This window comes from Ornithodoros turicata, chromosome 4, assembly GCF_037126465.1.
Source record: "Ornithodoros turicata isolate Travis chromosome 4, ASM3712646v1, whole genome shotgun sequence".
Classification (NCBI taxonomy): Eukaryota; Metazoa; Arthropoda; class Arachnida; order Ixodida; family Argasidae; genus Ornithodoros; species Ornithodoros turicata.
In genome coordinates this window covers 32258236-32274354 of record NC_088204.1, presented here as the reverse complement: position 1 = coordinate 32274354, position 16119 = coordinate 32258236, and the positions used below count along the sequence as shown (strand labels likewise).

Here is a 16119-nt window from a genome sequence, read left to right as displayed (position 1 = left end):
TGCGCTGTACCGCGTAGTATGAATGATAATGTCGAACGTGTTGTAGTGGTGCTAGATGCACCCTCAGCAGGCTTCGACGTGTAAGAATGACGTTCGAGGAGCGAGCTCGTCGTATCGGTTCTGGTGGCCACGTGACATCTGGACTACGTATGGCGGGCTCACCGGAGGATGAGCACTCCGTTTTGGTCGGGTATGCCCAACGCACCTGTCGTATCTATCAGCACGGAGAAACTGTCAATGTCATTGTTTCTTTCTTGTGTTTTTTTGTTTTTCGTTTCTGTTTTTAATTTCGTGGCTTTCAGTATCGTTTGCGGTTTGCTGGTGCCCCTGTACGGGGGGAGGTCAGCTGCCGCATTTCGTGGTGTGGTGTACATCGGTGACCTTCATCGAATTTTCTGTGTCCTTGGGAAACCATTCCGACTGGAAACCATTGCAACATGTTGCGACTGGAAGCCGTACTTGTTGTTTGCAGATGGCCCTGCTTTTGGGGTAACAAAGACATCGGGTTGAATTAAATCGCACGCGTGACTAGGCCTGCACATAAATTATCGAAAGCTATTTGTGTTTATGTCTTGTTTGCTTTTAGTTCTGAAATGGGGGGTATAAATGAACATCCTTTAAGAAAAAGAAGATGAAAGGATGATTTGTTGTCCTCTTCATTGTCTGATGGGTGAGTCAACCTGGAGTACTAGAAAATGAGTGGCAGTGTTTGTAAATGCAAATGAGAAATTTGAGTGAGGGTCCAGCCTTATGATTTGTTGGAAACTATGTAAAATACTACTTGCCCAATTCGTGTGACGTTTGAGAAAGTGCGAAAGGGCGTTGATAATTTGGAAGTGCCTGACCACGGTGGTGAAAAGTACGTGCACCGAATGGAAATGATGGTTAATACTTTTGGCTTTGGAACGATATGTAACTAAATCGGAGTTGCTACTCGTACTGCTGAGTGGCTGCTCTGTACTACCCTCTACGGACCCGCGTCTTAACACCACCCCTCATTCACGACAACTTCACTTCGCACTTGGTTCGTCAACGGTGAATCCCGGGGTCGAAAGTTGACTGCATGTATTAAACTGGAATTGTACGTTCAGACCGAATAAAATAACCGTATACTATATGTTTATTCTGCATAGACGTGTGCGCCAAGGCCCTTTTTGCCTGCAGGCGTGCGTCAATTTGCCGTACGCCGCGCGGCGCGTACTTAGACACGACGGCGGCACAAAGAACGATATATCTTAATGATCACCACGATCACATTTAATCTTGTGGGCGTCAAACAGGTGCCTCTGCATGTTTCAAGTACTTACTGGAAGCATAGTGCCCGATCTTTCATCTGCGTAATGAATTGCAAGGTAACCTAAAATTAACACCAGTTTTCCCTGTGAGCAACTATTATGATGCGGTATACCCTTGAAACGGTTCTGAAGTGCCAGCGTCCTTGCAGAGACACACATTCATTACAAAAGCGCCTGTTCCTAACGCGTCCCCGTTTTCTATCGACGCACCCTTCCGAAAGTTCCAAAATAACGCTAGACATGGGCTTGCTCTTCGAATGGAGCGATACTTGGAAATTTCCCACAGGCTCTTCTAAAACATTGCCTCTACCAGTAACAGCCGGGCTCGTCATCGTCCCAGGTTTTCAAAACGTTGAAAACCGTAAGTCCGTACCACAGGCGTACCGAGAGCGAGGCAAAGCGGGTCGTGCTCGCGGGATGACGCTGAAATAAATCATGTAAAAATAAAACGTTCGAAAATAAATCTCTTAACGATAAAAGTTTCAAAATAAACTCTTCAATGTAAATCATGAGAAAATCCACGCTGCCGAAACAAACTCCGAAAAATAAACTTTGAAGAATAAACGCTTCGAAATAAATCTTTTAAAATCTACCGTCCCTGATTGGTGGACAGCCGGCGGCTCTACGTCCGCTGCAGAAAATAGTGCGCTCATCGCGCTTGGGGCTAGCTGGGGCAAGAACTGTGAACCAGCATTTCTCTAGACCGGAAGTAGGTTGTGTATCTGTATGTGACCCATGGCCAGTGTTCCGAACTTTGTGGGGGAATGTTTTCTGATTGGGCGGCTGGCGAATTTTATTGGTCGTGTAATCTGGCCAGCTTTATCTCTCTCTCTCTCTGGCGAATGAACGTCGGTGCGAAACACCGCCATAGCCATCTCCCCCCCCCCCCCCCAAAAAAAAAAACCTGTTATCCTCGTTCACAGCTCAGCTCTCAGCAGGTTCAAGGGTCAAGAGTGTATGTCCTGTATTCATACGCGCATTGTCCTCGCCATTTTTACACTGGATATAAAATCCAAAGTTGTTATTTGAAGAAATGTACTTGGTAGCAGTAGAAATATGAGTAAGAAACATCATTATAGCATGTTCCGCCGGAAAGAACATCGTGTAGCCCATAAACTATCATACGGAACATTACCTTGCTATGCGGTTTATATCAGAAAATGGATTTTGAAGGGTGGAATTTTAAGCGTGGATTTTTAGTGTTTTATTTTAAAAGATTTATTTCGGCGTAGAGCCGTGCGCACTCCCCGGAGTTTCACGGTCACTTGGGAAAACTGTGCCCTCTTTGTTCATAGCTCGTCAGGATATCTTTCTCAGATGTCATAATAATGTGAACCTCTGAGCGTCGACACAGCCCGCAACGTCAGTCTCCAGGAAAACAGATAATAGGCTTGCACGCTTTGCCACGAAGCACTCCCTCTCCCACTTGGAGAAAATTCTGACGCAATAAGCACGGACACAAATACACAGACATGGACGAAGCAAACGCAGTTTTTGACGGGTGTTGATCAAAGCGCCCACCGTTATTGCTAGGCGGCGGCGGTTCGCATAAACGTGGTCGCGGGTACTCGTCGGCGCGGTGGAGCACACCTCTAATTCTGCATAACGATGGGCGAAATATATGAGTGCCAAGGTTTCGTGGAGCATGCAATAACTACTTCGAAAAGTGCCTGAACCAGTTTGTCGTGGTATTTTTTAGCTGACTGACAGTACAAAAGGAGAGAAATGGGGGAAAATGTATTTGAAGCATATCTTTCTGCTTGTGATTTCATCCTACCTTTCAGGTCGTCATACAGGGAAAGTCAGCGCCTGGAGAAACTCCAGTTGGGGAGGCTTCGGAAGCCTTTGCAGGAAAGACGAAGACTGCGCTTTTCATGGTGGACTTACTTGTCTATCTGCAGGGGATCGAAATATCTCTCGATGCGGGTGTGCACGCATCGTACCCGTTGTCATTCGAGATCCTGAAGGGGCACCGAAATGCAGAACAGGTAGATGAGCGCCTTGTGTAAAATGAACCGTCTGCCACGAATTAGAAAACGCGGATGGCATTACGACAACACGAATGGCATTATCTTCCTGCATCATGCACGCTTCATGGGACGGTCGGTCTCCACAATTGTGCGTACGAAACGAGTAACACGATGTTTGATGCCGCTCTACCCTCAAATCTTCTCACAATCTTCTCACTTCTCTCAAAACTTCGCACAAAATAAAGAAAAAGAGCCAATTGAAAACAAGAGAGAAAAACGATTCCGGCTGTGGTTTAGTAACGATGTTGTCGCGACAGACAGTGTTTCAGAGGATTGGTCTTTACATAGCGTTGACGCGACGGTGCCATGGTTGCCAGACGACGTCACTATTACAGCCGGAATATGTTTGGGTGAAACCGCTATTCCATGCAGCAGACTGATACAGTCGAAACGAAGTAACCTGCGGTAGGAATTGGTTCGGGATTAAATCATTATTGCATGCGACGGACTGATGCAGGCGGAAAGAAGCCGCTTGCGTTACAGAATAGGCTTGGATTAAATCGTTATTGCATGCGACTGGCTGATGCAGCGAAAGGAAGTAGCCTATACGGTATAGGAATGTGTTTGGGTCGGATCATTCTTGGGCTGTTATCTTATCCATCTGATCTTAGCCATCAGAGCGCATGTCTGCTAGGGTGACAACGACCAGAGTAACCTATTTCAAACTGGGTTCCTAATGCATATAATGTCCTTTCATCTTCATACGCTCACCCTCTTTCGACGTTTTCTGCTTGTTGCTCTAGCTTACCAGAAAACACCGTTATTTCATGCTTATTTTGGCAACTAAGTATGGTGGCGAAACTTTTAGTTGACACGCCATCACTGTCTTAATACAAGTTTATAAAAAAACATTGCCTCACTGACGACGACCGCCGCTCTATATTTCCAGTTAAGCTACTGTACGAGCGTTGCAGTGACAGCTTGGAGTGCAGCTACAATAAGTCCAACCTGCGATGCATCGACTACGTCTGCCAATGCGTACAGCCATACAGGCTGACCGGAGACCAGCTGTGCGAATATTGTGAGTCCCTCCCTTGATGCGGATGCTTCCAGACTATCTTCAGTGATCATTGACGAGCACACGTGTGGAGTTTCTTACGCCTTATGGGGAACGATTCATTAACAAACCTCCGCACCGTGTGTGATGCTGTGATAGCATGTGATGTCACAGTACGGTGCTTAAAAGGAGTTGCGACAGGACACCCTATGTTATCGCAGATAAACAGGCGTAACATATCTGAGCCTCTATTTCAAGTTTGACAGCGAAATGGCTAATAGAAGCGAATAGAATAAATAATAAAAGAAAACTGGAACTGCGAATACTGAAGCTCTGTCAGCTCTGACATCACGGAGCGCTTCGCTGCCAGTGAGGCAGCGGGAAGGAGGTCACGCGCAAATGCCTACCAATGTGTCGTTCTTGTCCCACTACATTGGGATGGGTATCATTCGATAGCTAGTGCAAGGCGCTTTCCTAGGATACAGAATGTTATTTATACTATGAATGTGTTGTTTGAAGAGCGTTCAACTGCGCACGATGTCCTCACTTCTGCAATGTTTTAATCCCGTTTTTAAAAATTTACAGCACCTGAGCAGCTCCATTCGTTTGCTTTACAATGCCACAGGTGCACTTTTCCTTTATTGCGCATGAGACGCAATTTTTTCCCGAGACGCCGTTGAGAGCGCCCCCCCCCCCCCCTCACTTTTTTTTTCTTTTTTTTGGTGACTCGCAGTTCGCGTGACCTAAACTGATTTCCTCTGTCAAGAGAATGAAGCGAAAACGGTCTTTTTGCCGCCTACATTTTATCCCAGCATTGCCTTATTCATTCGTTTGGTACTTCTTTTATCCACAGTTCGAGGTAACTCGTTACTGTAACTAAGTTCCTTTTTTTGTTAACTTTTAACTTAACTCGGTACTTCTGCGCCGTGGTAACTTTCAGAGGATCTCGTTCCTTTTTCAGGTAACTTTGCCAAAGTAACTTCAGTTAAGTTCCAAGTTACTTTTAACTCGCTTTTCACTCACGTCCACATATTTTTTTGCTTTCTCTCCGGTTCCTCCATAGCATTTTTTTTTTGCCATGTAACGTGATATTCAATCAATGACAGTATTTTATTCAGGAAGTAAGAACCGCTGCCATTGAAATGAAGCTGAACCATTGTGCACACACAGAGAGTAAGATGCAAAGCATTCGAATAGACCTTTACCAGAGAAACGTCATCATGACATTGGTAGACAGACTGAAATCGAAAGGAGAGGGCTGGGTTCCACCAACGGGCACTTGTTCTCTGCCTCCCATTGAAAGAAAAGCAGGACCAAGGGTCGCGTCCCTTTAAGGGACCATATCGGTATTCCCCTCAAGACCGTCGCTTTCGGGCGCAACCTTGTCCACCTCTACCTTCGAGCGTAGTTCAATTCTACCCAATTTGTGGCTCTGTCGAACACTATGACGTCATTTGTACGACTATATGACGTACGAGATATGACGTATGTATGACGTCATTTGTTTGCAAACAGGGAGAGGTCTATTGTTCGACATAAACGAAAACGATCTAAGCGTGTTGCACTCCTCCGCAGGCAACTCAAGGTCTAGCTCAACTGCTCATACGCGCTGCACCTGCGGAATGCTATTTTGTGTCCGAAGTAACTTGGAAGTAACTCGTTCTTTTTTAAAGTAACTCAGTAACTGCAAGTTACGTTTCAGGCTGAAGAACTTCTTTATTAACTTAGTTACATTTTTCACACGGTAACTTAACTTGTAACGTGTCCTTTTTGACGGGTAACTTGGCGGACATAACAGTGTCATAATATGAAAAACAACGAGACTAATGAAGTACGAAACAGACACGAACGGACACAGTCTCAAACACCGCTGAGCTTTTACTAGGCTCACGCACAGTTATAAAGAGAACGTCAAGGAGGCAAAGCAATCAACTTCTCCAAAGACGAGCCGAAGGTCCCCGACGGTTTGCTAACAGAGTTCCCACAGGGACGGATGAAGAGTGACTCTCTCAATAGCCTTCGGTTCACAACTGCTTCTCTAACTTTTACAATTGCATTATGCCATAAAGGGCTACAACCATCGCAAGTTTCAAGATGTTTAATATTTTTCGTGTTCATATTTTTTTAACTTTTAGAGCGTGCTTTCCGACCGATATAGCACAACTCAGAGCTCAACGGAATTTAATATGCAATATTTCACTGGCAAGTGAAGTTGTTTTGATGTTTTGTGCACAGTGCCTGTGGCTTTTAAAAGCAGGTGAGCGCGTCTAACTGGAAATCATTCTTCAGCCATCATTCATTCGTCAATCATTCAGCCAAAAACTGTGTGACCGATGTGGTAGTACGGAACCACAACACGCTTAGTTTTGTGCGGCTTGTCAGAATAAGTTGACACACAACTTTTGTGGTGCGCGTGGCGGGAGGAGCTCAGAGCACAAAGCTGCCTACAGCCGATCTATTTGAAGAATGAAGGCAAAAGCTGATGCCCAGATGCCTTCTTTAGAGCGTTTGATAGGAGACCAAAAATTACACCCAACTTCACTGTTTTAGAATGGCAACTGAAAGCAGGTAAAGCAGGCGTGTGCTTCCATTTCCCATAGCTCCAGTGCGAAGTTGGTTGCGACAAGTGCCTCACATTCAGAAGCTGCAAAACACCTCCCGAAGGGAGCTCATCTGTAAACGAAAGTTCAGGGGCAGAAGAAGAAATAACACATGACAATTATATAAGGCTATCTCATCACAGAATAACAGAACCAAATCACCAACAAATATTTTTGCAGTTGCAATGGTAGACGAAAAAGAGGATGAAATGGGCATGATTACAGAATAAAGGGAGCGCAGATAAATTTCAGAAAGGGGACAATTTTTTCACTGGACAGTCACAGAACCTATACAGATGTCGGTCTTTTGAATGTACGATATGGGTATTTCTTTATTTACATCGTATTTATGGCGGTAGACTTCGGATAGAGCTCAAGTACGCGCAGAAAATCATTGACAGAGTGAAGTTGGGTGTAATTGTTGGCGCGGCCGTGCCGCGAACGCTGGGGCGGCGCCGCTTTTTGAAACGCATGTGTGAATGAGCTGTTAAGAAGTGTTGTGCGCATCGGCTTTTGCATCGTCATTTCGATCGTGTGTACGTAACTGGGTACTCTCAGCTACTCTTGTCACGCGCACTACAAAAGTACCACGTCAACTTAGTCTATCGAGCCGCACAAAAGAATGCCATGTCCACTAAGCGTGTTGTGACTCCGTACTATCACATTGTGTCACACATTGTGTTGAAGAATAATTTCCGTTTAGACACCCTCACCTCCTTCGAAAAGCCACACGCCCTGTGCAAAAAACATGAACACAACTTTTTCATTTGCTAGTTAAACATTGTATATGAAATTCCTTTGGCTGTGCTATATTGGTCAGAGTAAGAGATGTTTAAACGATCGAATGAGACAGCACGCTCTAAAAATAAAAAGTATGGATCGTACGCCCGCAACTGAATATTGCGATGATCCCTTTATGGCATAGTACACTTCAAAAATAAATCTCTTAAAGATACAACTTGCAAAGTAAACTCTTCCATATAAATCATAGTAAACTCCACGCTGTTGAAGTAAACTTTGAAGAATAAACGCTTCGAAATAAATCTCTTCAAACCCACCGTACATGATTAGTGGACAACCGACGGCTCTACGTCCGTTGCGGAAAATAGCGCACTCCTCGCGCTTGGGGCTAGCCAGGACTAGAAGTGTGAACGAGGATTTCGTTACACCGGAAGTAGTAGGTTGTCTGTCTATAAGTGAACAGTGGCCAGAACTGCTAACTTAGTGTGTGTTTGGGGGGGGGGGGGGGGGAAGATGTTTTCTGATTTGGAGGCTGTGCTATCTTTTTGGTCATGTATCCAGGGTGGCTTTCTCTCTCTCTCTCTCTCTCTCTCTTTGTTGTCTTTTTCGCGTGTCTGCGCGCTTTCTTGACCTTTCTTTTACCAGTGCGAATGACCGCCGCCGCGCAATCCGTATACAACACCGCCATAGGCATCTTTCCCTGGCCCTCGGACGGAAGCCTGTAAGCCTCGTTGACGGCGCTCAACTGGCTCAAAGGTCAAAAGTGAGTCTTGTATTCATACGCGTATCGTCCTCATCACTTTTAAAGTCGATATTTCGAAATCCTAAGTTGTTATTTGACGACATGTAATTTATAACAATACAAATATGAGTAAGAAAGAATTTAATATCATGTTCCGCCGAAAAGAACATCGTGTCGCCCATAAACTATCATACGGAACATAACCTTCCTAAGATGGGTAGAAATCCAGCGAACCGGTAGAATGTAGGAAGAGAGTTGCCTCAGGACAGAAGCCGCCGATATTTCGAGCAGAGACTGTCCTTCTTCTGGGCACCGTCCTCATCATTGGCATGGTATTTAAAGGGTTAGGTGTGACGTGTTTAAAGGTTCATGCGGTCAACAGCCCGGAGGGAAGAAAGGTTTCTTTACGGGCTTCTACGGCCGGAGTGAATGGCTGCTTTGTTAGAGTGTGGAGGGGATTATGTGAACGTTGTGATCTAGGCTACAGACCGGTTACAGAAAAATGGAAGGTTCACGAACACGTGGATGAAACGGGACAACAGGCAAGAATTGGCAAGCATAGCGAAAGATAAGGAGGTTACTGGTTACCTTCCTAAGCCTGACCACGATTCATTTTAACAGCGTTTACTTTGAGGGCGTGTATTTTTTAGCGCTTTATTTTCGAAAATGAATTTTGAAGAGGGGAATTTTACCCGTGAATTTTAATGTTTTCTTTTAAGATATTTATTACGGCGTACAACCTAGCAGCGAATGGGACCGTACGGACTTACAGACCGTCCGCCTAGGTAACCCAGTCACCTATTCGTAAGTCCGTATGGTACCATTCGCTGCTAACGTGTCACTCTGAGGAACTAAGTGCACCAGAGCGTGTTCCATAAACTTTTGTCCAGCACTGTACAATGCACCACTTCCATGTACGTGTCTACCCTCGCGTCGGAATGCAAAACGTCGTATTTAAACGCCAAATGAGCGAAGTCAACTTTTTTAGACTGGCACCTTACGTGGGAAGGTAGCGAGGGAAGATTGCAAAAAAAAAAAAAAAAAAGAGGAAAAGAGTGAAAGCGCATTTTACTGATTACGAGTAGTACGAGTAGTGATTACGAGTCCGTTCCTCTTGGAACTGTGCTATCAAGCCGTCAGTGACCTTCGGCTCGTCTTTGGAGAAGTTGATGGCTTTGTCTCCTTGACCTTGTTCTTTCTTTATATTTGTGTCAGTCTAGTAAAATCGCAGCTGTGTTTGAGACTTTGTCCGTGTCCGGTGTGCTTCTGTTTCGTACTGCTCTAGTCTCGGGGTTTTTAATGTTATGAGTTCTAATCACATCTCGCTTGCATTTGAGCCACTCTACAACTGTCATTGTAATCGCTGTGTGATGAACAGACAGTCATGTGCTCTAGGACGGAAATGCAGATGGTTGGTTATGATGGTTCCACGGGGCAATTCCAACATAAATTTAATCACGTATGTGTGCATGCACAGCGTGTTTTTTACAAGTTACGTTTTTAATCCATCAGTCTTGCCTGCTCTTTTCTAAACAGTGGGCGCACGAATTTTTCAAGAGGCGATAGTGTGCCCTTTCACCCTCTCACATTGGGGGTGAACGAAAGACGCGTCACCAAAGATACGCAATGAACAACATAAAGAAAAAATGGTGTTCCTTCACGAATTTCTTGTGGACGATCTATAGAACAGATTTTTGTTCTGAAAACGGCAACGATATCAGGTCACCTGAAGGAACCAGATGCTCTCATAGGGGCAATTTCATAGCGTTTATAATTAAAAAAAATTATTATTGAAAGTTAATTAGGGCATGGCCTAAGGAGTTTGCTGGTGCCCTCCTAAGGCCCTTCTGCATATAGGTTACATTGCAATTGATTTCATTTAAAAAAAAAAAGATGTATATACTCTGAAAAAATATTTCGCAGTTAGCTGTGACACACTGTATGTTAGCTGCAGCTTGTTGTTTGTCCGCCTCATCTGCGCGTTCCTTAACTATGCCCTAAGGAGTTTTCGGATACATATTACCAATAGAGTTGATTGAAAGCAGCTCACGGATGCAATTTCCTGCAGCAAGAAGAACGGCTTCCCTGTTCGCTGTTGCCACAGCGGTACCTCTGCTTTTACTTCTGTTGGCTTTAGCAGCAGCCTACAGGTTCCACAGGTAAACCATAACCTACAGCTATCCAACCGACTAACTAACGATGCACTCGGAGGTGGTGGGTGTTGTTGAAGTAGCTATCCACTGGAATTTATATTAACTATGGGCGCAGATGCATAATCCAGGCATATAATAATAACAACAACAACAACAATAATAATAATAACCTTTATTCACCACTGTCGTAAATGGGAGTTAAACAATATGATCCTATTATACCCTGACACACAGGCGCATCGAAATCCGTTACGCAGAGGGACATCTAACGGAAAGGCGTTTGGTTGCCTGGCACACTGCAAAGGAGTACCACCCTTCTACGAAGGGGTCTTTTCGGTAAACTGAGATCGGCGATGTCCTTTTTATCTGTAAAGGCGTATGGCGTAGCCTCGAACAAAGGACGATACGACGATACCCTCGAACGACGTCTACATCATGTTTTCGAGAACTTTCAGTATATTTTTCAGTTGCATTACGTATTTTAAATACATTGGTCGTATTGTTATGTTCAGTAGGAGTAGCCTGGTTCTAATCAGGGTTGTTTGGATGTAATCCATATGGATTTTATCAAGTGGATTTTTTAGGATTTCATTCACTCAATTCTATGCGTATCCTATTGTATTTTATCCAAAAGATGCATTGAAATACGTTATAACGTATCGTGACGTACGTAACGTAACGTACGTCAACGTTATAATCGAAGAGTTGCTTTTTCTCAAAGTGTGGGAAATACGATGTTGGCTCCATGATTTCACTCGGTGACAACATAAGCGTATACGAACAGGGGAATCAAGTCCTGTAGATCACATAAACAAAATACAGAAACCGACACTGAAGATTTTTGTTTAGGTTTCATTTATACAAGCTTTCGCGTGGAGGTCCACGCTTCTTCAGGTCCACGTCTATACCATATATACTTGAAGAAGCGTGGACCTCCGCGCAAAAGCTTGTATAAATTAAACCTAAACAAAAATCTTCAGTGTCGGTTTCTGTATTTTGTTTATCTGTGACAACATGGGAGGATGTATGGACTAGTATGTGGGCTGTGGGACTATGGATTATAGGAGATGATCCCAAAAGGCTTGGGCCAAGGCAAAAACATTGGAGTATTGGCACTCCTCGCATTGCTCGATATTCTATATTAGTGAAAAGTATCCATAAAATCCTGTTTTATCCGAAAAAGAAAAAAAGACCACTGGAGAGGTTTTCTCTAAAAATATCCGGATTTTTTTCAACCCTGGTTCTGACCGTAATATCTAGCGCTACACCTTCGTTTATATTTTTCCAACGAAACACGAAAAGTTCTAGTGCTTGCCGTGTGTCAACGGCACCAACTCCATTCGCGAAGGTGTCCTTTGCAACTGTAAAGTATCTCTAATGGAAAGGAGTGCAAACATGCAATCATCAACCTATTTCCACTAATTAAGAATAGCTAAATACACTCCTAATTTTTGCACAGTATTTCCCTTGAGTAGATATTATCGGGAATATCTCTATGCAGCAAATTTTTCGAAGTACTAATGATCCACGAATTTAAGAAAATTGTGCTCAGCTTCAGTAACGAACCATGTATGTCATGACGCATAGAGACAATGGCTTATTGCTGTAGGGAGCAGACGAAGTAAAATAGGCAAAGTGAGTGCGCGGGCATTCGTTCATACAAGTATACAAACCAAACTGTCCACTAACTGCCATCATTCCTAAAAAAAAAACAGAAGTTTGAAAGAAAACGTCTCAAATGGATCATGTAGGGTCACGCGTAACTTCTCTCAGTCGATAGCGTGTTCGCCTACTGATCCCGAGACAGCGGGTTCGAATGCGGTTGAGGACGCCAGCAACATGTGTGGGAACAAGTTGCTTAGACGTGCGCCGTCTTCCGCGAGGCACGTTAAATACGGGGTGCCGTGTGGTGAGCTTTCATCGCACCTTAAAGAAACTTCAGGTATGCAAAACCAATCCACAGACCGACCGATGCGGTGTCGCTCATGATCTCAGTTGTCTCGCGACGTAAGCTCCCAACTATTATTATTAGCGTAACTTCTCGGCCAATCCGAGGCAGCCTCTGTCTGCATCTCGACGTTTATGGGCTCGTGGTCAGCCAATCCATCGAGAAAAGTCATTAAGAAAATGCATCCATGTGGAAAGTAGGATTCGGTTTACATATTTCAGCTGGTACTTCAGCAAGATTTATGGATGCAAGGTAATTTTGAATAAACGCAGATGCAGTTCTTTTGTACCACTGCACTTCACAAGCCTACGGGCTGTTTCACGAAAAATGAGCTTTAATGAGTCTTTAAAAAAAATATTTCATCGCGCACCAAAACATTTGCATACTTTTGTGAGGATACACGAAATATCTTTGTTTCGTAGTTAATGAATAAGTAATTAGTCAGTTTTTAATTACAAGGATTGGAACCAAAATGAGAATGAGAACGTGTATGCGTGCGATACAACGAAACGAATCCCGTTGATTGCAACTTTGTAACTCTAACGGATCCTGTCTTTTTCTTTCTTTTTTTTTCGAAAAAAAAAAAGATCCATGACAGGTACAAAGTTGCAACGAGGAGGTTTCGTGCCGCTGTGTCGCCCGCTATGATTTTCCCATTGGATTTTTTTTCTGTAATCCTTATAATTAAAAAAAAACTGACTGATTCCACTTCATTACTGCATGAATTACAAAACAAAAAATTGTTTGAATATCCTCACACCGCTGGTAACATTATGCAGTCCGTCTTTTTGGTGTGCAATGAACTATAAACTTTGGCACATTTTTCTGAAACACCCTGTATATGTATTATGTATTCGCACCAAGATGGTCCTTTTAACAATTGCGCGATTGCAACTGTTGCACTTATTGAAGAGAGTTGCTGTGAGTGTATTGTGGGTGCACTGACAGTCTCCACTCTTCCGTGTAGGCTCTCCAGTTCTTCCGCGACTGCAGCTACGTTACAGGGTGTCCACAAAGTGTCCAAGGCTTCTGGACTACATCTTCCACTAGTCTCTGGTGACCATCTGCTACAGGTGTCTTATCAAGTAGAGGACTCAGAGGACAAGAGCATGTGTCAAAGTTCTCCACCGATACCTATCAAAGAACAGCACATGGAACGCGGCAGCCACGGTAGCAGCCAAAGATCAGAAGCTCCAAACTACGAAAGAGACCAAAGTGTCGAAAGCACCGAAATGTATGATTCCCGAGAAAACGAACCTGTGCTAGATGCCCATGCGGAAGAATTGTACGTCGGAAGCCAATATAGCAATATCAATGCAACAGACGAAGAAAGAGCAACACGTTGCTCGAGTGGGTTACTTCGAGACATTACTGCCGCATCCGTAACATGCGAAGAGTGTCATACGCCCGCGGAACTTGGTTTTAAATTAAGGCAAAATCCCGAGCACGGTGTCGCACCTTGCGAGTATCCACTGACGAGGGCAGGTACAAGTAATATTGCGTTACAGAAAGAACTAAGGAAACTTCTGGAGAATCCTTTTGTCAGTAGCAGTGAGCCTTTTTTGCCTTCGCCGTCCACATCGCTATATTTTACGTCCTCAGAAGCGACGGATGATACAGCACCGACATTCGATATTAATCACACCGCGCTGAAGGTGCTTTCGGCTCTCCATACATATGAACACAAAGGAATGGATCGGAGACAAGTAGACGCTAGCAACACAAGATCGCAGTTGGCACTGTGTTACCGTGCGCCATCAGCAACAGCTGACGAGCTCTCCGAGGAATTGGCGATACTCGGAGATCGCACCGAGTTTTCAACGGGGCCGTTGGAAGCTCATAGACAGGTTGTCGCAACTTCTCTGTCGCCTCCTTTGGCCACGACAGCCGCGAATGACCCTAGACATAACAAAAGCCGTTATGAGACATCGGGCAATCGCTTCCCTGATATGACACCGGCAATTATGATGGGTAATATACGGGAGCCGCTGAGATTTACCCAGTCGTGGCACACGTGTTCATGCGCGCATGACCCAAGTAGGAATGTCTTGCGGCTGAACGTTAACCGAGCCCCCACGTCCCAGGAAGATCAAAATATGGACCATGTTGATTCGGCGGCAGCTAAGAGCGCTTCCTTTAGTAATGCAGGGCGGGCGTGCACACAGTTGAACCAATTTCAAGACTATGACATTTATCCAATGTGTGACACAAGTCAGCAGGCTTTACAGTTTAGAATGATCCCCTTCTCTCCACGTATTGCAACATGTTCTACGGGACCGAAGACAGTGTACTATAATATGGCACAAGGTACACCAAGAGAGCCTGCTGTTTCAGATACACACCGTAGCACGAATGCATTGAATGATCTGGAGGAATCGAGAGACGGTTCAACTTCTTCTCTTCAGTCCTTGAAGAAACCGCGAGATATTTCAAGTACCCGTTCTACTATAAAAGGTAATAAGTATCCAAAGCAAACACCTGCAAACGGCGAAAGAAAACGACACGGTGCAGGGCATGTCAGCAATGAAAAATGGTGGAATTCCGCTTAGAAATGTATCCGCTGGTGGTATTTCCAATCCTACGTGGTAATATTCGTTCCAGGTTGAATATGAGGACGATTTCCGCTGTGGTGAGTGCGCCAATATGCCGAATATGCACAATATGTTACATGTTCCAAGTTCATCGACGCGTTAGCCTGCGTAGCATCTATAGGTTCATAATAAAATAAGTGCTGGACTGAGGCATGGACGTACTGAAATAAGGGATCAAACGCCAACGAGCCAATGACACACATACACGACAGAAGAGATGCTCTGAAACGAGAAGCGATGCACAGCACAGTTAATCCTCAAATGCATCCAACAACTTCTAATAGCACATCCAAAGTTGTATATAGCAGCGGCGCTACCGCATCTGCTCCTTTTTAATAGCGGATTACATACAACCTATCCAATTGTGTTAAGAAAGCTTGACGATGTATGCTAGTTCGTATAAGTTCATACTTTTGAAGGAGTACCAGCAAAACAGGACGAGAGGAGTAAACTACACACGTGACAAATGCCACTAACAACTGCTGAATGAAAAGATCAAAGAAACGGGGGGGAGAGAACAAAACACTCGAGATCTTGAGCGCCGGACGTAGGTTGCGGAGATTTGTATTTGCTTGCGTGCATCAGCGTACCTTCCAGCACCGTGCGAAATACATAACAGGGTATGACGCTGTGTGATAGGATAAGGGCGCTGGTGATATCTTGGTTATTGGTTGGTAGCTTTTTTATTTTATCGTTTATTGATTGTTTATTTTATTTTAATTTCCTACAGCAGGTAAGCAGTGCGTTTTCGCGCTGAACCAGAAGACAGATACACAATCCTATTCCTTATCGTCATGCAAAATATTTTGGCTCTGCGGTATACTGCCACTACGCAATGAAATTTACAAAACGAGTCGGATAAAACAGTACGGAGAAAAGCCCCAGTTGTCACGGCGTACCCTCCTCCTTCCCTCTTTCGAACGATGGAGGATTTCGCAAGTGCGTGCGGAGATAAAGCCCCGCACGAACCCTGCAGGCCACCTGCGCCCGTCGTTCTTTCGGATGAGATTTTTTTTCTTCTT

General features: G+C 44.4%; 1 protein-coding gene across 2 annotated transcripts in view; it reads left to right on the top strand.

Annotated features, from left to right (window-relative positions):
- The window catches only part of LOC135392948 (uncharacterized), a 33153-nt gene extending 17906 nt beyond the window's left edge, over positions 1–15247 (top strand). For both annotated transcript variants that reach the window (XM_064623585.1, XM_064623584.1), the window contains 4 exons: positions 3080–3283; positions 4215–4346; positions 10474–10564; positions 13474–15247. In XM_064623585.1, coding sequence (XP_064479655.1) covers positions 3080–3283; positions 4215–4346; positions 10474–10564; positions 13474–15055 — 2009 coding nt within the window. In that variant the 3' untranslated portion in view covers positions 15056–15247. The remainder of the gene's footprint in view (positions 1–3079; positions 3284–4214; positions 4347–10473; positions 10565–13473) is intronic.
- Positions 15248–16119: the final 872 nt, after the last annotated feature.